This window comes from Lolium perenne, chromosome 2, assembly GCF_019359855.2.
Source record: "Lolium perenne isolate Kyuss_39 chromosome 2, Kyuss_2.0, whole genome shotgun sequence".
NCBI classification, from domain to species: domain Eukaryota; kingdom Viridiplantae; phylum Streptophyta; class Magnoliopsida; order Poales; family Poaceae; genus Lolium; species Lolium perenne.
In genome coordinates this window covers 165,516,259-165,539,149 of record NC_067245.2, presented here as the reverse complement: position 1 = coordinate 165,539,149, position 22,891 = coordinate 165,516,259, and the positions used below count along the sequence as shown (strand labels likewise).

The window sequence follows — 22,891 nt, the reverse complement described above, 5'->3', positions numbered from 1 at the left end:
TTCACCTCATCTTTTCGCGAACCGACTTCTTTTGACTTAAAAAACCAGTATATATATATGAACCTAGGGGTTTCGTCGAGGCTACAGTGGCGGAGATCAAAAACACATAAATAGAGAGTTAGCAGGCTGTCGTCGGTGGAGATCGAAGGGGGGAAACGCTGCCGGAATCGCCTCCGGTGGACTCCACCCCCCTCCGGTGAAGGCATCAACACCATCTTCATCATCTTCATCAACATCTACAGCAACTCTTCATCATCCCCCTCTGTAATCTTTTAGCAAACATGATGTATGATGCAATATATTGTTTTCCCATGATCTATTGTATCTCTATGTTGATGTTTGAGTAGTTAATGGTTCATGGAAATTGTGAGATAGTTTGTTGTTGGTTGCATACAAGTATTTGTTATCTTCTATGATAATCTTTTGTACTGATATATGAGTGCACATATATGCCGGGGGATGCATAAGGTTTTCACTGTTGCATGTTGATAGGGAGAGGGACAACGGGAGATGGCAGAAACCTTTTACTAATTATTAGATGCATGTTGTATTAATCATGATTAATGAAACATGGGTTACAACTATGGGGACCTTTAACCTTACAGCGGTGGTTTGACTTTACGTTTTAATAATTCCCTTGTTTGCTCTTAACTGGCCTTGGGATCAATCACTAAGGGTGTACTTGTTCATATCCATGGCTACACCTATGTGTGACTCCTCTCTAGAAGAAACACAAAAAAGACTATAATGAGCTTCACTAATCGTGACAACCACAAAAATAAAATAGCAATTTTCCTGAACACTTACTATATTGAGTTACTCCACTTCACCTCCCTTCATCTCATTGCATTTTACTTTATTGCACTTTATTTATCTTGCATTTTAATTTAAGCACATGTAGTTTATAGTAGAAACCTCTACACACACACCATATCTCCTAGATTAGCATAGAATGCCATATAAGTGGGTTATATGGATCTAGAGATTAGATAGTTTACCTTCAGCTCCTTGTGGGTTCGACACTCAAATACTTATTGAATTGTACTGCAGTGATCCCCTGCACTTGGGGGTTATGACCTCTCTACACATGCTTATGGGCTTTCCTTCAAATCTCATATTCGAGAACCATAGTTGTTGTAGCATAAATGGTAAACATTAGTAATTAACATGATTATAAATAAATAATCAAATTATATTATTATCAATAGAGCACAACTCCTTCATCGAAGACACTGACGTTGTGGCCATCCACCGCGGGGAAGGCCTGGGAAAGGGCAAGGCTGAAGTCGAGCAGACAATGATGTAACTTTCTGTAGCGACGTAGGCATGAGTGAGGAAGAAAATTAGGGTGGTCAGGGTAAAAGACGGAGACGGATAAGGACCAGCCATCCCCAATCTTAGTGGGATGGTCATGAGGTGAAGAGGTGGAGAAGGGAGTTGGGTTGACTGGAGCGGTGAGATATCACAATAGCAATGTCAGCCGCATTTAGGAATGGCGGAGGTTAAGCCGTTGTTGGTTGGCGTGTCACATGTGCAATGAAGAAGGAGATGATTCCGGCGAGTAGTGGTGGTGGCAGTTCTGGCATCGTTGTAGGTTGTTGGAAGTGACCATCGACACATTCGATTGCGAGTTGCACATCTCTAGAAGACGCCCGATCGGGGATAGGTATGCATAGCTTGGAGAATAAAGAGGACCAACGCAAATAAAAAACCGGGTCTAGTAGATGAACTATCAGATCATGCAATAATTTATGGGGATTCTAAAGTGGCATTTTGGGCCTTCAAATTTAGGGCTCGACCTCCAAATTATAGAGATGCCTCCATAATCTCTCCTACCTTGTGAGGAATTTTTTTGCCCACATTTACCCCACCCTTTTCATCGACACCGCCTCCACTCGTCGATGTGGAATTCCATGCATCCTCATCATGGAGAACCTGGAGGGCCCATGGTTCCATTCTCCCAATCTAAAGTTTGTGCCACCCACCACAACAACATCAATGATGGCTTGACAACGGCTCCCGTCCATATCCTACCTGGATCTAGTGAGGGCAGGAAGGAGTGGGTTGGGCTGCTGAGGCCCCGTCTGCCTCATGTCATGCCATTCGTGACCCGGGGGGTGCCGCTGCACACTCCTTTAGTTGTATCCCGACCGCGGGCAAAGGAGCCATACCGCCGAGGAAGAAGCACCTCGCCACTGGCCATTTGTCGTGCTTGTTCCCGCCATGTGCCATCGCCGAAGTTGTCCATCGTCGTCGATGTCGGTGAAGGTAAAAGATACCGTGTCTCTTTTGGATTCAAGATTTTAATGGCCATATTGGGAAATTTGATAGTCAAAGGCATAGTGCATTTTGCAGCGTGAGTATTCTATTTTTTTATATGAAACGGCTCCGGTTGAGGGCATAAAACTTCTCAATACCTCACGATGGTTTCAAAGTTCATGACGGCACCAAATATGATGATCGCACCACTCCACCCTCTACCAATGGGAAAGTTCCATCAACGAATGCAAGGCAAGATAAGTACAATAGCGACCAAGATAAAGCTTTGGTGTTGGCACGGGAGAACATCTCAGTGGTTGGGAACAACCGAACCGTCAACAAGTATTGGGTGCAGAATGTCGTGAATTTCAGCCGCGTTGTCGAGAAAAATCATGTTCCGCTCCCAAGTGTCTAGGTATCAAACCGGTGAGGGGTATTCTTGGACATTTGCACCTATGGTCAGCAGGTTGTACGCATGTGGAGTATCTACAACAGAGTGGAGAGTTAGAAACATAATATGTGAGTTATCTGATGATACATTTCTTTGTTGTGAAATTTTCCAGTAGTTGTGCCAATGCAAATCCTTCATGGTACAACTTGCCTACACTCGGGAGAGGTTTTGGAAAATGCCAAGAGCCAAAGGGAAGAGTTTCAACTTCTTCCATTGTTGGGACTACTCCATCTTCTCTAGAACCTGAAGTGGTGGTGATGTGAGAGAAGGGAGAGATGGAGATAATGATGATGAAGGGAGAGAAGTGAGAGAAGCGAGAGCCTGGAGTAGTACTCCAGGCTCAAGCTATGGTGGGGCAGAGTGGAGGAAGAGGGCCAAGCAGAGGTTGAAGAAAGAAGTTGAAATTGCTGCTATGAGGGTGAAAATTTATGAGATCATGAAGATGAAATAAGAGCTTGCTAACAACAGACTCCAAAATAGCATACTAACTTGCCAAGAAGTAACAAGAGAAGGACACGATAGTCTTGGAGGCTTTGGAGAGGAGAGGTTGAAGAAGCAAGAGAATATGAGACCCGTGCAAGATTGCCTTCGAGGAGCATTAGGCTTGAGCTCAACTCGAGGAAACATAATTGTAATTATGGATCCAAGGAAAATGGATGAGAAGGCTTGAAGATGATGTCAAGCAGGAACATTTTTCGAAGATGACGTCACCTAGTGGCATGGGCAGCTACGAGTTCATGCATAACACATGACTGGGGTCAGCTGCTTGCGCTGTACAGCTGAGATCCTAGAAAATAACGCATCAGTTTGGGTTAACCTAAATGGCACAGGATAATATTAGCTTCATAGACTGAATCAACTGTGAGGCCGATGCAAATTAATATTCCCAACAACGAAAGGCGTTGTTCCTTCTTCATCTCCATTATTAAAAGTTTATGCAGACATGAATCTCATCTCAGTTGTGAGGGGTCTGTGATATTCCTTCCACTCGTAGGATGGCCTCAGAGGAGACAAAACTTACTGTGGTGGGTTTTGCAGGTTGATACATAGAAACAAGCAAGAGCTGCTGTGTGAGGGGTGTTGCACCACCCAGGCCCCATGAGTCATGTACATTCTTCCAACCAGTTCTTTACAGCTGCATCTTTTGCAGCACATATCAAACATGTTACATGTGACTGTTCTAATGGTAACAGATGACAGGTTCATCTTGCACCTAAAATTAAGTTCATCATTCATGGTATAAGATGGTTCATTGTGAAGCAGATCTTGACGCACAAGTTGCCGAAGACGTGGCGCCATTTACGGGAGAACAAAAGTTGGACAATGCGTCCCTCTGATCATCTGTAGCAGGGGGATCATTGTCCGAAGAAGCCGATGAGGTTCCAGAGCCACTCCCTTCCCTTGTTTCTAGCCGTTCCATCAGACGAGACACAGCGGCCATTCCGGCATTGACCTCTCTCCTCACGTCAGAACTAAGAGTAGATATTGTGTCACTCCGTGCGAGCCACCGTTCCTTCCACCCGCGCGTGTTCTTTGTTATCGAGTCCTTATACCTGGCAATGCCAGTGGATGACGCAAATAAGTTAGCTAACAACGTTGGTATTTCAAATGTTTCTGTAGGCCTGAAGGAGTCAGAGAGTACAACTTTGTCGAAACCGATTGCAGGCGGGTCTTGAGCGTCTCTGAGAACGATTGTGGATCAGATGGTCCAGCTCCATCTTGGTTGATAGAAGATGATTCATCGTAAGACATGCTGTCAAGGCCATCATGATCAAGTTTTAAACCAATATAAATGGGAAGAAAAAACATAGATTCAGGACCTTGTGTATAGCTATGTCAGATGACATTAGGAATCACCTGTCGGGACAGTTAGCAGAAGTATTGTTGCGCACAGATGTGCCGGCAGATGCTTCTACCGTCGAATCCACAGGAGCAGATACTGTATCAGGAGAATGCTCACTGTCCCCTATGTGTCGTGAATCTGAAGAAATGGGGTCACTAGAGGTAGTGTCGGTTGTCGAAAATACTACAATTTGGGTGCGACCATGTGCTCCTGATCTTCCACGGTGGCCTTCCCTTCTAGCGTGGCGGTGCGACCTACGTGTCGCGGCAGCGGCGGCCAGGTGTTGCATGATACGTTCTTCAAGCTCACCGTCATCAGTACCTACTGGTACCTGGAAGAAATACTAGCATCAGTAGCAGTACAAACCAATGGGTGTAGATCGAGACACGGCAGCAAGAAATCTATCATTGGGAGAGCACACAGAAATACGAAATGACACCTCAAAATGTCCGAGCATTGGATGGCGAAAAACGGTCGTGCTGCGTGAGCGATCTGCTTGCACATTCCTCTCTTGTTCAACAGCCTCTAGGAGCTCCTGACTGAAATTCAAGATTGTAAGTGAGACTCAGCTGCAGTTGTAAAACGGATTTCACTACTAGTTTACATGAAGCAGAATTTCAACCTCAGAGGGTCCTTCATGCTGATTGCCTGCCAACACATGGGACACTGGGAGCTTCTCTGGCACCTGCAGCACCAATTGCATTTAGCGCATCAGAAGGTATGTGATAACAAATCGCAATCGCAGCACGCAGACGTTTGGCATACCAATCGGCTAGCAATTACAAAGAAAAAAACCGCAACTCTTCCAAATTACAAGTAGCGGCCCACGAGTCATCATAGTGATCAAGCTACTGGATAGATATGATGGTGTTTCATCTGGTAGTTCTGAATCAATGGCAGAAGAAATACAGATGAATGGTGCAGAACGACAAATCCTCCAGACAAATTTCCAGCAACCTTTAACCAATCCAGTGTGGCCCTCAAATCAATTCATCAATGTTTCCCATCTTACCGTGGGCGAATTAACGTCAAAAGAGATCGTCATATGATAGATTCAGGCAATATCATTGTAAATTTCTAATCGAATGGTTAAAGACCTTCAGGGGAAATTGAAAAGACAGAGAAACTATGGTCCTCACCACTCAAGGATGCACTGGAGATGGAAATCATGCTTGCAGCTTGTAACCTGGGACAGTCCAAAACAAGAAACAATAAGAGCATCAGACAACCAAGATTTCGCTCGCCAATCACCATGATGGCCGCGAGAGAGAGAGAGAGAGGGGTGGGCTACCGTGGAGGGGTCGCTGTCGCAGAAGGCCTCGAGGCAGATGCTGCAGGCGTCGTCGCAGGCGTCCTGCACGCCGCCCTCCACGAACGCCGCCGCGGAGGAGAGCTTCTCCATCTTCGCCGCCTTCTCGTCCATCCCGCCCTCCATCCCTCTCTGTTCCCTAATCCGACCAAGAACCGAGTCGACCAGAGGAGTCGCCGCCCGCACAATCCCTGCATCAACGCAAACGACAAGATTAAGACAGCACAATATTCGCGCGGAAATCCAACCAATCGAGCTAATTCCAGCGGCCGCAAGAACACAGTTCGCCCAAAACGAATCAAGATGGCACTGCTAATTCGAGAAAAAAGAATCCTCCCCAAATTCGCACCTTATCCGACAGGCTCGACCCAAGAGAGAAGAGAGCGAGAGAGAAGGAGCGCTTCTGACCGAGAACCCGGGTCTCTCGGAGATAAACGAGCAACCCCGCGTGGAATCGTTCTCTCTGGGACGACGACGACGACAAGGACGGAGCACGTCTGCGAGGGACGACGAGGTCGACGAAGAAATGGCCGCTTTAACTCCTCTCTCTCTCCGCGTGGCCTCCGTCTGCCTCTCGCGACAATGACGGGTGGGACCCAGGTGGCGCGGCACCGCTAAAATGGGGTGGGCCCGCGTTTGGTTGTGCGGTTCCAGTCACTGACATGCGTGGACCGCTACACGGAGCAGTGGTTGGTGGGCTACGGTCTGGTGTATTTGTCTCCAGCTCCCTCCGTTTGATTGGAGGCCGTAAATGTGGAATATTTTGACAAACGGCATCCACCACCAAAGATAGTCATCACAACTTAGTGATGTACTGATATCCTACCTCTTTAAAAGTTATTACTGATGACAAACGGCAATCACGACCAACGATTTCATACCAAACGTGTTTGGCTATCATGAAATTCGAATTATCATTTCAGTTCGAAATTCCAGGGAATGGGTGTACTATGTTAAGCCAATTCATGTCACTAACCCGGTCATTCTTTTAGAAATCATTTCTGATCATAAATTCTCGTGGCGGCCAAAATTGATATTTCAACTTGGAATTTCAAAATTTCACAAATAAAATGCTGGCGTGAGTGTTGTTCCATTACATTTACAAATAATGAAATGAGGGGCCAAACAAGTTCTAAGTTTATGGATGTCCTTTCGTGTTCGATCTCCCTCATTTTGAATAGCATGCTTCGTACTAAGCATATTGTCCATTTGTTGCCTTGTTGGGGTGCACGGCGTAGAAGGGAGCGGATGATCCTGTACCTTTGCGTAGTGAAAACCGTAATGTTCTAGGTGGCGCAGAGTGTAACCGCTCATTGCGCTATCTATCCCTATCATTGTTACTCTCCGCACTACAAAAAAAACATTGACCAATGGGGATGATCTCTTCATTGACTTTATATTATTAGATAGATGAGACCTCTTCAGTGGTTTTTCACACTGATAGCACCCGTTTTGTCCAAACAGACGTTAGCTATGACTCGAACCTGGGTGGGCTGGCTCAACTCCCTGAGCTCTAGCCATCAATGTAGCATTTGGTTCCATTTGCTCTGCACTACATGAGACCTCATCGCATGTTGTGATGGTGATCAATGCAACCCTTGCTCGCCAGGCGGATACCAAATGCTCCATTTGCTACGGTGTTGAGGTCACCAAAAAAGAGTGCCTCAAAAGGTTAATGGGTTTCAATGGATTTCAGTTTAACCAAAGCCTCTTGGTGACCATATTTCAAGTACTCCCTCAGATTATCAGAACTCACGTGTGGTGCAAGCATTAGCTGGTGAAGTTGCTGAAAAATCCCAATACTGGTCCCTGCTGAAGGAAGGTCAAGATTTGCTTAATGTCTATCGTCATATAAGCTAAGATAAAGTGGATCGTGTGAGTAATAATGTTGCGCATAATTTAGCGCTATTAGGCAAGAGTGGCTCGAGTGGTACTCTCTTTGGATCATCCCCTACATGTGTGTTGGAGGTAATCGCGAACGATTGTAATAATGCTTTTGCCTGATGAATAAAACTCATGTGTTCCTTCAAAAAAAATTCTAAATTTGAATTAAACCCCAACATTTATCATGGATTGGAAGTAGTACATTAAAACCTGTTAAACCAAAGTAAATACCTGTCTCTAATTTAGTCATCGCTTATGTGTTTTACTCAAAATAGAAATTGTTTAACTCTCTTTGTCTCTCTCTTCTAGGAGGCACGAGTTTCAACCAAGAAAATGATACGCTTTTGTAGACTTTCTGGTTGTAGGGTCCATCTTAGAATATTTTTTTTTTGCAAGGGCATCTCAGACCTTTTTGACGCAACATGCATTGTGATTATTTTCTACCGGCCTAGTAGGGCCCGGCTTATGGCACATGTTCGAGATGAACACTGCGGGGCCTTTGTACGACACAGGCCATGTTCACACGCATCCATTGCTCATGCACAAGACAGAAGATACATCTAGCTAAAAAGAATACAGAAGATACATATGCATGCACCAAATTTCATCAAACGCGACACTCATGACATGATGAGCAGACTAGCGCGAGCTATACGAGTGGTGGTGCCACTGGTGCGTTGGGTCCTGCACATCGCTGCTCTCCGTTGTAGCACTTTGCTTGACTTTCAATACTTGTAATAAGGATTTGTCAATTAAAATACCAACTCAGGGTCCATAGCTCAGTGGTAGAGCAATTGACTGCAGATCAATAGGTCACCGGTTCGAACCCGGTTGGGCCCTCATTAGTTGAATTTTTGTACATATTATTTCCCACCGTTCTTTATAGTAGCAGGTAGCAATTTAGAGGTTTCACTTGTTTAGAGACCTTTTTGCTGTTGCTTTCGCTATTTCTATCTAATCGGTACTTCCTATTGGTATGCCAGATTATTCTTTTGCAAGAGGTTGTACTATATACTTATTGCTACCGAAACAATGGTCGTTTACTTGAGTCAAGTCCTTCCTTTGGAGCGGTGTCAAATGCAGGCGAAGGCAGTGTGGGGTGAACAGTAGCATAGATTGGTCATCAAGCATCTCACGGGCTTATGTACAAACTCTCTATAGTGAAATACTAAGGTACGATCCTCACTTGTCCACCAAACGTGTTCTGCGGTGTTTCTTTTTGAAGATGTCGTTATTGAGCACTATATTTGCTCGTACGGGTGAAAACTTATGGTTTGGTCATCGTTGGAGGTGCAACATCTTTTTTTTTTGAAACTCAATATATATTAGGCGGTGTGGCATCTTTTTTGAGATATATCGAGTCCTTATGTTTCGTGTTGCTACGCAATGGATAGGAGTTGCATTATTATTAGCAAGATAATCTATTTGACTTTTCGTGTTCATGTGCCATTTCTGACTATATTTGGTTTTGGTACTATCCTGCAAATTTTGTGTGTTTATTGGTGCTTATGGGCCTGTCTTTGGCCTAAAAATAAATAGTAGCGTTTACTTAAGATAATCTGTTGTGTTTGGGTTTGGAACTTTGGATGCACCACCGTATGTCGCCTACTTTATGCTTGAACAAGGAAACTGCAAAGTAGTTTACTATTGCTGCTCTAATAGGATATAAGATACAAGCACACTCAAATCCATCGCCCACTCCTCACTTATCTAGAAAATATAGGAAAACGTTACTAGAAATGCCATTCATGGTGTCCACTTGGCTTACCGGTGAACGAGTTCATAGCAGAATCTAGAATCGAAAATTAGAAGACAATATTTTACATTTTTATTCATCACTAGATCACTACTAAATCAAACAACTCTGGAAACCGAAACAAGTAACAAAAATACGACAATTTTGTATACATGTACAATGGTATGCTGACTTTGCTAAGTTTTATCTAGTTTGCTGACCATCAAGAATTTAGTACAAACTTCCAAAATTGTGTGCAAGTGAGCCTTAACTATTTTTGTCTTCCGTCCATGTGGTGTTTTTTTTTTACGAAGTGTTATATGCTTTTACTGTCTTTAGTCCAAGTCTTCCTCTAACCCTTTGCTCGTACACTGCACCTGGTGATTTGGTGCTCCTTCCCTCAACATTCCAAGTTCTTCTGAAGTTTGGAAGACCTCCAAAAATAAAAAGTTTAGTACTTATAACATAAGTGGTGTACAATTGCATCAATGGGTCCATAGCTCAGTGGTAGAGCAATTGACTGCAGATCAATAGGTCACCGGTTCGAACCCGGTTGGGCCCTACTTAATAAGTATTTTTAATACGTACGCCTCCACTTTTTTTTTTCTTCTGCTTGACATAAAGTATACTCTCCATTGCCAAGTGTATACAATCTCTGCTGAGAATGTGAGGTCGTCAAACGTAGATGACTATTCTCAAACTAGTGTCCTACGGAAGGTCAAGTTGTTCGTTATTTAGGGTACATATTCGAGCTAGTTGATACCAGCAACATGATAAGAGTAGCCCGACTCAGATCAACATGGCGAGACAAGCTCCAACAAAAGTTTGCATATTCTATGGTGCAAAATAACACAAGACGTCTATAACATTACAGGTCAGCCTCTTGCCCAAATGACAATACTAGGGAATTTTACCTCCATCTTGTTACAATCTATAAATACATATGATGAAAGAATAAACAATGATACAAGCGCAGATATAACTATTTCTCAGCCCTTCCCAAGGAGATGCTCATTTACGCACTATTGTTTCTCACTTGGAAGAAAGAGCACTATTTCGCTGCTGAACAATTATTTGTATCTGATCTTCTGATACATGGCGTGATCGTCCATCATGGATGTTTAGGCCATCACCTACCGATGAAGCCAAGCCGCTGGAGGATGAAGGCCAAGATCAGCATGATAATAGCGATGATCAAGCCTTTCCTGCCTATGAGCCAGTTCTTTGTCTTCTTTGCTACTTCTACTCCTCGCTGTGCTCTGTCCATCCATTTCATCTGAATGCAAAATAAGCAGAGGTCAATAATTTCAGCTTAATATCCGAAAATAATGTCGCCTGGTCTTGGTAGAAGCAAAACAAAGAAGTGTTGCTATTAAGTAAATTCTGACAGCTAATCTTAGAGCACAATATATGCCAAAAATAAATTGGTCTGCACAAAGCTCAGAGGTGATACGGGAAAATTGACTGAGGGGTCTTTTAGAGTTAGTTCCTCACCATTCTGTCTAAATCTTCAGGAGATAATGAAGACATAGCTTTTTGGGCTTTGGCAGCATCCTCCTTCGACAGGTTCATACCAAACTGCGCACTCATGTTTGCCATCATATCAGGACTCATGTTCTTCATCATGGATGCAAACATCTGTTAATTTGGAGAAAATTTAGAGATGTTAAAACCCAAACCTTTCCATTTTTTCCTGGCAACGAGACAAAAACTTCTCGAAAACTAATTTCCTTGGGTTAAAGATTTTGTACCTGCCGCATTGCAGGGTCTTTCATGGAATTTTTCATGATGTCTTGCATATCAGGTGGAGAGCTGGGTGATGGCTGGTCCATCCTTCGGTTTACTATTTCATCAGGGTTCTCTGTAACCTCTTGCGGAGATGGGGGCTGGAAGTTATTCGCACTCGTTGTGGCTCTTGATGAAGGATGCAAATTACTCCCTGGTCTCAGAGGGGCACTACTGGGTCCACCAATTTCAGAAGCCAACTTCAGCATATTTTGCAGTTCATCAGGAGACATCTTGCTCATCATGTCAGATGCTATATTCATCATGTCAGGTGATATTTCTGGCATATTAGATCCGAAATTTGGAGCAACGGGGTTTGTTCCATTTAATGAAGAAGCAGCCTGAAACATCTTTTGTAGTTCTTCTGGTTTCATTGTGCCGATCATATTGCTGGCAGTTTGAACTAGCTCAGGTGACATTCCTCCGATGCCCAAATTCGATAACCCCCCGACATCACTATTTGACACATAATTTTGAAATGACCTGATACATTATTGACAAGGACAAGAAAGTTATGCGTCATTTGTAAAAGCATAATGAAAAGGGTGCACTATGACTAAAAGACATTCTAGTAATGGTAATGAACAAAGCAAACACCAGATCGAGGTAAACGTCTATAAAGCCTAGAAGCTTTGGCAACCGGATATGTTCTGTGTAGTGTGCACCGACATGATGATCCAGATAGCACACATGTGCAACCAGATATAAAAAAGATTAATGATTTTCAATTTTTAATATTGGCACAGTGTAAAGGGAATTAAAAACTATTGCAGCTAAGAACAATAATTTATTGCTATTGGCCATTGTCTAGACATGATATTTGATCCAGTGCGTAAAACCAGTGCATGATAAATTGTTAATACTTGCAAAATACTGTCTGACTACTGAAAGGGTAAAATGTCAAAGTAGCAAAAACTGAAACCTATAAAACCATAAGAGCTGCAACTATGGATAATACATGCAGTCAAAGAAAAATAAAACATATACCAGAAGCAAAAGGGAAATAGGCTTTGATGTTGTTGTTGTATACCAGAAGCAAAAGGGCTATGTTACCTGATAGTAGCAGGGTCATTTCTTAAGCTTTCTAAGGAGTCAGGTTGTTTTGAGTTTCCTGCTCTTTCATGTGGTTCTGAAACAGTATACCCAGTAGATGAACTCCTTTGAGTGCTTGACGGCTCTGAACTATCTTCTACAATTTCTTCAATAACAACTCCTTGAATAAAGAAAAAAATCAACATGAGTTTGATCAGCCAAACTGAAATAATACCAAACACTACCGAAATATATATCATCCAACCAATGTCGAAATATATTTTTTAAGTACTAGATGAGCCTTCGACTTAGATCATCAAGACAAATACATGCACAGTAAATAACATCATAGATGCGCTCAGAATGGAGTTCTTTAACCACGAGGATTTCATTGAAAGGCACTTGAGCTACAGTATTGTGGGCTTGATGTAAAAAACTATCAGGGAATAAAAACTATCAGCATAATTTACTTCTACAAAGAGAAATATCAGTGAAGATACCTTTTGGCAGGTTTGCTCCTCCCCCCTCAGTTGCAAGTTTTTCTTCCGTGTCTCTGCATCATGAATATAGTCTATCAGTAGGGCAGTGAAGAAACAAAGAACTAAAATTACTAGCCACTTTTATCATAGTCAGCAGCAAAATCAGTAGAATTTATATTTTTATTGCAGGAAAAGGTAACCATACCTCAGAACCTCAGCAATAGTTTCATCCTCCGGAGAGATTGCATGGGCTTTACTCAAGTCAGCAACAGCAGCCTGAATGCATTTTAGAGTCAACTATAGTTAGGGAAAAGGAGAAAACGTATTTGCAATAAACCAAGAGATAAACACTTTAAAAACCATAGAAAAGCTTACTTCCAGGTTTCCTAGTTCTTTGTATGCCTGACCCCTTCGGTAGTATGCTTTAACATTGTTCGAGTCGTAAGTTAGAACCTGTGGCACAATTGTTTGTTGGGTTAGCACTGGGTTGCTCAACTAACAATAGTCAACTAACAACAGAGTTAATGTAAAATTAAACTTGAAAAGAGTTACATGCTTTCATTAAATAGCATGTGATAGATATACTAAATAGCAAAACAGAACAGGGAAAGTAGATTGCATTTAAGATAACTGTAGCACTTTGATGAGCAAGTGTAGTGCAGCCACACCCGCATAGTCAAACATACCTCTGAACCTTCATTTACACATTCCTCAAACTTTGCTGATTTCAGGTAACAAGACATTAAATTAAGGGCACACTGCAACTGCAAAGTTTGGCCAGCTGCTGATGGTATGTTCTTCAGGTTATCCTTGGCCTGGTCAACAACACAACAAATAAATTAAACTGGCAGACTGGTAACCATGTCACTTTCAAAATGAAGTGAGTGGGGTTTAAAACCCACCAGCTTGTACTTGGCAGCAGCATCAGTATACTGCCCACGGCTGTGAAGTTCATTTCCCTGGAAAAAAAAAAGAAATAAGAACAAATAAGGGTGATATTATGGGAAGTCAAAACATGGACAGAACCGTGGAAAGCTTAGTACCTAATGTATTTAATAAATGTGGTGATATGATAATTTCATAGTCAACAGATTGATAAGTATGCAGATGTAAGAACAAAATTATGTATCCAAATTACCAAAACCAGAGCATTTTTTATGATTCATTCAGAGTGATCCAAAAAAAAAGAATGTGCTAGTGTGAGCATATTATTAGCATGTCTTATACAAATAGTAGTTTCCAAGCTTAAAAAAAATGTGATCAAGCTTGTTTGTCCAACTCTTCCAACCAAAAGGAGTAGGACAATGTCATTATCTGGTAAAAGAAAAGGTGGTAGTGGACTTTGTACAGACCTGCTGCTTCAACATCTTGGCACCAGATATGGCATATGACATTTGAGCATCAGCTTGGGCCTTCATAGCAGCAAATTCCTCAGGCTTAGCGTTGGCAATTTTTTCGGTCATATTTAGCATCTCCTCTGGCCTTGTCTGATTGAGCTGCTGAGCGGCTCGTTTGAAGTCCTCGGGTCTCATATTTTTCATACTCTCGGATGCTAGCTTTATAAGGTCAGGATTGGACATCATCTGCAATTAGCAACGTTGCGACAAGGACATCGTCAATACCATGTCACTCATGCTTTCTCAGGAGATAATAATGCATAATATTAAGCAACGAAAAACTAATTCTGCCGGACACCACAAATAACAAGCACATGAAACAGTGCTGACTTAGCATAACCAGACGTGGAGATATAGAGCAGAGGAAGAAAATAAACGAAAACGAATCATGTTGCATATAAGCATAAACTATAGAGCAACAGAAGCAGCAACAACATTCCTATTGCACATAGTTTAAGCACAAGCATAGGTTTGTTGTTTATACAGGGAAAACCAGCATCCCATTGGCGTCACCAGTCAATCAAGCAAACGTTGCCGATTCAAACCCTGCCCGGCCAGGAGTCCACACTAGAATTTTATTTCCCAAAGTGACTCAAGGAGTGCTACCAATTGACTTAAGGAGAAATCCTAGTACCAATTGACTTAAGGAGTGATCCTAGTAGTACCAATTCTACTCGTATGAAAAGCCAAGAGTAGGTCAGCCACGATTCGCTCTAAAAAAAAACGGTCTCCTCTCGATCTACCGCCAGGGACACGAGAACCGTGCGGAATGCTCCCTAGAGTCGATTCAGATCAGAAGGATATATGGCCGGACGAAGCACACAAGGGCCGTAGCGCGGATCGGGGGCGGGGAGACCTGCTGCTGCATCCTGGCGAGGTCGTCGGGGGACATGCGGCGCATCTGCTCCTGCGCCATCCGCATCATCTCCGGATCCATCATGGCGACGCCGCGCGAGCGATCCCGATCCCGACCACGACGGTGGGTCGAGGCGAGGCGAGGCGAAGCGAAGACCTCCGACGGGGGATCGAGGCGAAAACGCAGCAGCGACCGGGAGCTCGCGGATTTGGGAATCAGGGCTCTCGTGTGTGTGTAGGGGTCTCGCTTTTTTTTTTTTTTGTTACCGTCGCTTTTAGTTCGGTGCTTGATGATTCGAATATATAATAAACCTCGCGTTGTGTGGACTTGTGGTATTTATTGACGTGTCTGCGGCGATAGTGCAAAAGTCCGACAGAGCAGGATGCTTCGTAAGGTGGGCCGTTATTTTGGATGGATTTGGGCTCGGAATCGGATGGAGACCAAACGGCCGTAGGAGACCGGCTCGCGGGTAGGAGAACCACTCGAACGAAAAGAGCAGGTCGCCGGTGGCGTCACGCCGGTCCACCGTCCGTCTTCCAAAGACGGCTGGGAGTTGAGCCGCTCAGCCGTGCCACCGGCTTCCCACGCGTTGCATTTGGGCTCTTCTCTCTGTCCGGGTTCGTTTCTTTTTTTTTACACTAACTAAACAACAACCTACTGATAATTAATTCAAGAGAATTCTTTAAAAAAGTTAAATCATGCACAAGAACAGGAATACTAATTTTATTAGGGTACATGTACAATAGAGTGATATCTGCCCTCTCTTAAAGTTGTTACTTTAGATCTTTATTACTTAATTGAAGGAGAAAGAAAGAAGAAAATAAGGTTTTTTTTCCCCTAGCTAAATGATGATCTCCTAAAGATAAAAGAAGAATATTTCTCGTATGCGTTCTGTTAGCAAATCAATTTCTTACTAAAAGTAAATCAATTCTCACTTAAATGTATTGCCTTGTCTAAATAATATGAAGAGTAGTAGAAAAGGTACACCTTCACTCCCATTTAGGTGATCAAAGCCGATTAGCATGCACATTTTGTAGCTAGCTTATCATCTGCCATGGATACGCGTGTCTACAATAGAAAAGGATGGTTGCCTTCACCAAATCATTAGCCAGGCTCGTATAAATGGAAGACGCGGGTCAACGAGATTTTCCTCCATTGTCCATAGTTGAACCACCTTCATACAAACTGATACAAAGCTATTTTCTTTCATCCCATTGAGCCCCTCTTCGTTTTGATGGCCTACACTAATTACAATTATTTGGGATCTTGGCTAGGTTTGAAGGTGGAAAGGCTTCGTCCTCCACCGGCGTAGCGTCTCTTCATTCGGCGGGTTTGAAGGTGTGCATACATCATGTAGGATCTGAAAGAGAAGGAGTCACGATTAAACAAGAGAAAGAAGAACGACACGAAATGTGATATGCATATGGGGTGATGCCTAACCTGTGGGTAGAGAACGTTGGTGGACAAGTGCAATGGTTAGCACTAGCCAACACAAGCAAAAGTCCAATCTGGTGGAAACCGCTAATGCAAGTACGTTACGCAACAATTTTCAATAAGTTCCGAAATCGAGAATTGAACACAAGACGACTATGAAACCACGTCAAGCTTCATGCACTAGCCAACGGATCCAAAAGTTTAAACTCCAGGGCTAGGAAATTCACACATACTATACAAACATTCCCTTCCCTCGCACGTGTGACTCGGGGAGGCCAACACATGCATAGAGAAAAGGCGGAATCACGCTAATGACTCAAGATACATATATGTGGATAGAGAGGGGGGCAAAGCAGAATTACGTGACAATTTTTTTTAAAATTTCGAAAGTCAATACTTGAACCCAAGATCTCGCAACTTTGATACCATGTCAAGCTTCATGCATTAGCCAACGCTACCAAAAGTTCAAACCGATGGAAAAGGCTAGTGCAATACTCACATAGAAGCTGTAATCACAAACATGAAGATGTTCGGATAGTTAGCGTTATACTACATCCTTTGTTGGAGAAGCCTATGACAAAAACTTCTTGGTCACAAAAACCAACCTACTTCTCCTTGAGCTAGGACACTTCATCCATGCCCAATCATTAAGAATGCATCTTCACACGAAGTAGGCGATTATCGGCCTTCACAAACTCTTGTTGGTTCACAAAGCACCACAAAGGATTTCAAGTGATTCTCTCACCGGCTAGGAGGCACCCTCCAAAAGTAACAAACTTAGATCTTGAAGCCCTCACAAATATCTCACAAGGAAATTGTCTTCAGATCACTCTAGATCTCACAAAGTGTGGATTTGAGGTGTAGATCTAGGTGTGCGGGGGATAGAGCAAAGGATATGTCAAGAATAGCGCTCGCTTCTCTCACGAAAATGCTCCAAGAATTTTTACTTAATTATGCCTTGGGGGTCGGTGGCTATTTATAGGCAAAAGAAGAAATATGAAATTTACATGATAAAGTAACCAAACCGGTAGTACCTAATGGTTAAACCCAAATGTATCAGACACATACACAATTTTAATTCTTTGCCTCGATCACTCGACTTAACACTTACTGATTGCCTTGGTGGCTAAGTTGCTTAACAACTTGTTATTTGAAGCTCAACATTGCTTAATTGAGAATTGTGCAAGGGCAAACTGAAGAAGAAAGGTGTAAGGGTTGGAAAGTCATTTAGCTTGCACCATTGTTGGGCCTTGCTCCAATATGATGAGAAAAGGAAAAATATAAACAACAATGAAATCCCAAACAAAGAGGTAGAAGTCACCCAACTAAGTTGTTGCAGAGGTTGTGCAAGTTGACTCTGATGATGACACTAAGGTGATGATGAGAGAAGGAGCCCCACTCATATCCCAATTGCAAGAACAAGGAGATGCTGAAGAAGGGAGAAGACAATGCTTACAAGGAACCATTGGACACCATGATCTATAAGGAAGGAGATTGCTACCTGGAAAGACTTGAACATCAAAAGAAAAAGTAGCGGAGAGGAAGGCTGTGACAGAGCATAGGAGGGTCGTGGTTGAGGTGACACCTGAGGATATACTTAAGTGGGTTGAACAAGAGCAGAAGCTCATGTTCATGGACCCAAATGGTCTTGACGAAAAAGCCTACTTTGAGCTTATGCATGATCATGTATGGGAACATGATCAATATGCGGATTCAGGGGTGGCTATGGAGACTCTGGAGTTTTCAGTGGGTTGGGTGTCAATGGTAGCACTAGTGACATGTGTGACAATGGTGGCAATGAGAGTGAATGCGAGAATGTTTGCTTTTGGGAGTTCTAGTTCTTCGGATTTATATTACTTGTCATGCACTTTCATTGTGTTTATGACGCATTGTGCTTGCGGTTTTAGGCTTAATTTGGACTTGAAATTGGCATGAAGATGGAAGTTTCAGTTACCATGCATGGCATGAAAGTTTCAGTTAATTCAGATTATTAGTTTGTAGAAAAGTAGAAGCGAAATGAGTTCACGGTATCTAATTTTCAGCAAGCTGCCCGACAGCAACCCAACATGTTTAATCACCTCTCTCCGATAACTGTTTTTGGGTACCAAAACATGGCTAAGCTGTTGGACATGCTGTAATGTTCTCCCGGTGCCTTAAACCTTTTGCTGCACATGCACGGCAGATAGACCAGCGCAATCACAAAGGAAATATGGGGATACATATATGGTAATCCAGAGCAAGCGCAAGACAAAAACAACAGCTTCTATCTTCCATTCGGATTCAGTTACTACACATTTGCATCCGTCATCTTAGTGTGATCGATGGACATACAAAGAGCTTCACTAATTATCTTTATTTTTTCTATACATATGTATATTTAGTCACACTGTCACCAAACAAAACACTGGGTGTACTCTAATTCATGCTCACATGTAGTTCCCCCAAATCCAGGCTGCTCACTCCATCGCTAAGAATGCCCAAACAAGATACATGCATTCTACAAGCAGGGTGGTCCATTCTGATCGAAGAAAAAAAGGCACAACCATCTAGCATATCTCTTTGCTCACTCCATCAGAGCACTCCTTTGGTTGAATTCAGAGTATAGTAATCCTACCCTGCGTTGGTTAGCTGGAACAAGAATTGTCCGGCTCATGGGGGCAGGTTCTTCAGGCCACGCTATCATTAGCATAGCAAATGACTGGGTCACATGGAGCAAACAAATGACTGTGGAAAGATAAGAAAGGTAATCTGATGAGGAGTAAGGCGCTACCATAAACCATCCAACAGACATGGAGAGAAGTCGGAAGAGCACAGATCAGTTACCACTAGCGTATCTTCAATGCTTCCCTAAGACCAAAGCTCATCTGCCCTTGTCCCTTTTTCCCTAGTGGGTTATTTCCCTTCTGCATCATTGTTACAAATTCGTTGTAGTCGATCCGGCCATCCTGGAGAGAGAAAAAGGAATAAACTTCTTGATTTTAAGATCTAATAGATATCATGACGAGAACAAATCTACTCACATTGTCTTGATCAATGTCTTGGATAATTTCTTCAAGACGTGCATCTGCTATACCAAACTCTTCACAGGCTTTTTGCAGTTCATCTTGGGTAATGTAACCACTGCCATCTTTATCAAAGTATGAGAATGCGGCAAAGAGATTATCTTCTCTATCGACCTTGTTCAGATGCAAAGTTGCCGCAAGAAACTCCCCGTAATCAATTGACCCACTATTATCAATATCCGCCTGAAAATTGCATAACTTATATCTTCATTCAAGCAAGGTCTAATATATTTCTCATGTCTCTTATAAGAAAATGTCTCATGTCTAGTAGTACAGCCAAGTTTCCTCACAGCACAGTCCTTCGTCAGAACAAGAAAGAGTCATGCGAATGGAAATTTTCAGAACTACAGAAGACACAAGAGTCATGCAAATGAAATATGATAATTTTCATGGAGTAGATCATTGTCTTTTTATGAATACTAATATCAGTGTCAAGAAATTGTGCAGCAAACTAAAGAAGGATGTCAAATAAATTGTCAAGTTAGATGTCTCAGCAACCTAATTCAAGAGATTTTGTTAGAAAAGTTACCGCTTCCATTAGAGTTGTAATTTCTGACTCTTTTAAGTTGGCACCAACTCTGCGCAATCCATTTTTTAGTTCCTCCAACGTAATCTGGCCACTATTGTCAGTGTCCAGCATTTTGAACATTTCTTTCAATCCCGCAATTTCATCTTCAGACAAATTCTCTGCAATTACCTATATAAAATACGCAGTTTAACGTTGGCTTAAATACTGAGTACAGCTTAATTAATATCGCTCGTAGAAAACCAAGATAAAGTTTACTGCGACACTCACCCTAAGAGCCATTTTCTTTAGTTTGTTCATTGCTGAAAATTGTTTTAATCTAGTTAAGACAGCAGAATCAAGCGGCTTGTCAGGAGCAACTCCATCAACACAAACCCAAGGATGACCTGCCAATATAAAGATGGCTCACTACAATAAAGGCTTACGTGAAATGAAGCTGGACGGCCAATAGAAATTTCAATGTAAAGTGATTTTTATGCTTCCATGTACTCACATAGAGCTTCATGTGCAGTCAATCTCTTTCCGGGATCACGGTTCAGCATTTTCCTAACCAAATCCTTTGCGCTCTTTGAGATACTGGGCCAGGGCTCGGATGAAAAATCAAGATCACCTTTCAAAACTTGCTCAAATATCCCTTGCTCGGATTCTGCAAAATGGACAAGCATCCACGACAAAAAAAAAAAGTGGGGAACTGCCAATATTGTGTATAAGGACGAGGATTAATAATGTAGCAAGAATATTCATGCTTACCATCCCAAAATGGAGGAACCCCACTCAATAAAATATAAATTATTACTCCGGCACTCCAAACATCCACTTCGCAACCATAGTTCTTCATCAGAACCTCAGGGGCGACATAATAAGGACTTCCGACGACATCCGAATAAATTTCACCTGTAAAAGTAATCATGTTAATGCATACTGCATGGGAAGAAGTATATGAGTAGTGACATTTAAATATTTGAAGATGGGTGCTCTGAAAATAAAAGGACAACAGTGGATTATTAATCAGCTTGTTTTGATACAGGCCAGAACTATCGATCTGTGACTAAAAACAGATATAATCGACTCCCATAGTAATTTCCATGTTAGAACATGCACAGGGTTGTACGGTCTAACTTTCCTAAATCTGCAAATGTCAATATCCATGAACATACATGTTCTTTTATTTCCAAGTGTTATGGCAAGTAATGCCCATTCCATAACCAAAAACGGGAATGAAAAGGCAGAATGCCATCCTTTTCCCTTGCTGAAGAATTCAGAACCTTGTGTTGGGTTTGCTCATCTGAAGCTTCAAACACGGGTCAAATATTCATAGGAAAATTCCTGCAAAGATGCACCATCACTTTCCATAACCATATACTCCACACCTGGATCATGTATAGAATATCCAAAGCTATGTACTTCCTAGACCAGACTAGTCAAGCAAAGTAGCAGCTTAAGCTAGCATTGTCCATGACATATCGTGCACGTGCCACAGTAGAGCCCTCAAGGCCAAGGCAAAGATGGAGGCCAGACCTGGCTTGAAGAAGATGGAGAGGCCAAAATCAATGGCCTTCAGCAGCGAGTCCTCCTTCTGATTTACAAACAAGAAATTCTCCGGCTTGAGGTCTCTGTGCATGACCCCAAGCGAATGGCACGCCTCCACGACCCCAATGATGACCCTAGCCAGCTGCGCGGCAGCCTTCTCCGAGTAGTGCCCCCGCTGTATAATCCTGTCGAACAATTCCCCTCCCGCGCAGAGCTCCATGACGAGGTGCACAGCGACTGCGTCCTCGTACGCCCCGACGATGGATATGACGTTTGGGTGTCCGGCGAGGTGGTGCATGATCTGGATCTCGCGTCGCACGTCCTCGACGTCCTCCTCGGTGACGAGCTTCCGCTTGGCGATGGACTTGCAGGCGAAGTCCTTGCCCGTGGCCTTGTCGACGCACTGGTACGTGGTGCCGAACTGCCCCTGCCCCAGCTTCTTGCCGAGCGTGTAGAGGTCCTTGATTCGCGCGGAGTCGCGCTTGAGGACGGACTCGGCGAGGAGGCCGGCGCTCTGGACGCGCTTGACCTTGTGCTTGTTGGCGCGGGAGGTGGGGGATAGGTCGGCGTCGGCGATGGTGACGGGCGAGGGGGGCGAGGAGGAGGTGGTGGAGGACATGGAGGGGCAGGAGTCGGGTGGCGGGACGGCGGGCTCGGCGCGGGCGGCGCCGGGGCGCCAGAGCATGGCGACGGAGACGGTGTTGAAGAAGCCGTGGCGGTCCGCGGTGGCGCTGGGGCCGGCGCAGGTGTTCCCCATCGCGGCGGCGATGGGGGCGGCGGGGGCCTAGGCAAAGGGCGGCGGCGACGACGGCGGCATGCGGCGGCGGGGAGGGCTGGGGTTGGGGATTGGATCGGAGGAGGAGGATTGGTGGAGGAGAGGAGATGGCCGGAGATGGCCGAGGCGGGGAGAGGTTCGTGCGGCTGACATGTGGGGCCACGTGAAACTGCGGAGCCGGTTTGGCAGTGGGCGTGCCGGCGAAGCGAGCGAGCGATGCGCGCCAGATCGGACGGCTGGGATGCTTTCGATTATTCGCCTTTCTTGCCGCGGCCACGGAGGATCACGGAAACCCACGTGGATACCCCACTCCTCTTTCTCTCTCCCTGTCTGTGGCGCGCCAAGGAGCGACCCGAGTCCGGCCGCCGGCGGCAACAAAATCAGGCGAACTTCGCATCACATGGGGCGAGGTAAGGTCCCTCGATTCGAAAGCAACCCTTCTCCTATTATCCGGTTTTGATTGGTTGTCTGGAATCCTCTAAACCCTAGGACCGTGAGATGGAATCGGGCTGAAATCAAATGGGACCGAGGAGG

The 22,891-nt window shown here is 43.7% G+C and overlaps 3 protein-coding genes and 2 non-coding genes across 8 annotated transcripts; 2 read left to right on the top strand and 3 right to left on the bottom strand.

Annotated features, from left to right (window-relative positions):
- Positions 1–3,774: 3,774 nt before the first annotated feature.
- On the bottom strand, positions 3,775–6,371 carry LOC127333842 (E3 ubiquitin-protein ligase RHF2A). The gene is made up of 8 exons (XM_051360278.2): positions 6,212–6,371; positions 5,845–6,053; positions 5,693–5,739; positions 5,176–5,238; positions 4,993–5,092; positions 4,568–4,884; positions 4,356–4,463; positions 3,775–4,263 (listed from the first exon to the last, which is right to left on the bottom strand). The coding sequence occupies exons 2-8, from the start codon at positions 5,986–5,988 to the stop codon at positions 3,960–3,962; spliced, it is 1,083 nt and encodes a 360-aa protein (XP_051216238.1). The 5' UTR covers positions 5,989–6,053; positions 6,212–6,371; the 3' UTR covers positions 3,775–3,959.
- Positions 6,372–8,514: 2,143 nt separating this feature from the next.
- On the top strand, positions 8,515–8,586 carry TRNAC-GCA (transfer RNA cysteine (anticodon GCA)). The gene has a single exon. It is a non-coding gene; the product is annotated as a tRNA-Cys (tRNA).
- A 1,385-nt stretch (positions 8,587–9,971) lies between these two features.
- TRNAC-GCA (transfer RNA cysteine (anticodon GCA)) lies at positions 9,972–10,043 on the top strand. The gene has a single exon. It is a non-coding gene; the product is annotated as a tRNA-Cys (tRNA).
- Positions 10,044–10,294: 251 nt separating this feature from the next.
- On the bottom strand, positions 10,295–15,315 carry LOC127333844 (outer envelope protein 61). Its single transcript, XM_051360282.2, has 11 exons — positions 15,031–15,315; positions 14,130–14,360; positions 13,680–13,736; positions 13,464–13,592; positions 13,153–13,230; positions 12,983–13,053; positions 12,799–12,851; positions 12,320–12,479; positions 11,233–11,749; positions 10,976–11,119; positions 10,295–10,757 (listed from the first exon to the last, which is right to left on the bottom strand). The coding sequence occupies exons 1-11, from the start codon at positions 15,112–15,114 to the stop codon at positions 10,611–10,613; spliced, it is 1,671 nt and encodes a 556-aa protein (XP_051216242.1). The 5' UTR covers positions 15,115–15,315; the 3' UTR covers positions 10,295–10,610.
- A 3,394-nt stretch (positions 15,316–18,709) lies between these two features.
- Positions 18,710–22,455, bottom strand: LOC127333843 (calcium-dependent protein kinase 17). 4 transcript variants are annotated; one of them, XR_007871604.2, is made up of 9 exons: positions 21,571–22,455; positions 20,803–20,946; positions 20,546–20,698; positions 20,323–20,438; positions 20,056–20,223; positions 19,485–19,709; positions 19,288–19,409; positions 19,158–19,212; positions 18,710–19,119 (listed from the first exon to the last, which is right to left on the bottom strand). XR_007871604.2 is itself a non-coding variant. In XM_051360281.2 (9 exons), the coding sequence occupies exons 1-7, from the start codon at positions 22,337–22,339 to the stop codon at positions 19,290–19,292; spliced, it is 1,695 nt and encodes a 564-aa protein (XP_051216241.1). In that variant the 5' UTR covers positions 22,340–22,455; the 3' UTR covers positions 18,710–19,119; positions 19,158–19,188; positions 19,288–19,289. The 4 variants fall into 4 exon arrangements, 3 of the variants coding, with proteins under 3 accessions (XP_051216241.1, XP_051216240.1, XP_051216239.1); XM_051360281.2 differs by having other exon boundaries at positions 19,158–19,188; XM_051360280.2 differs by having other exon boundaries at positions 18,710–19,212.
- Between the last annotated feature and the right edge of the window lie 436 nt (positions 22,456–22,891).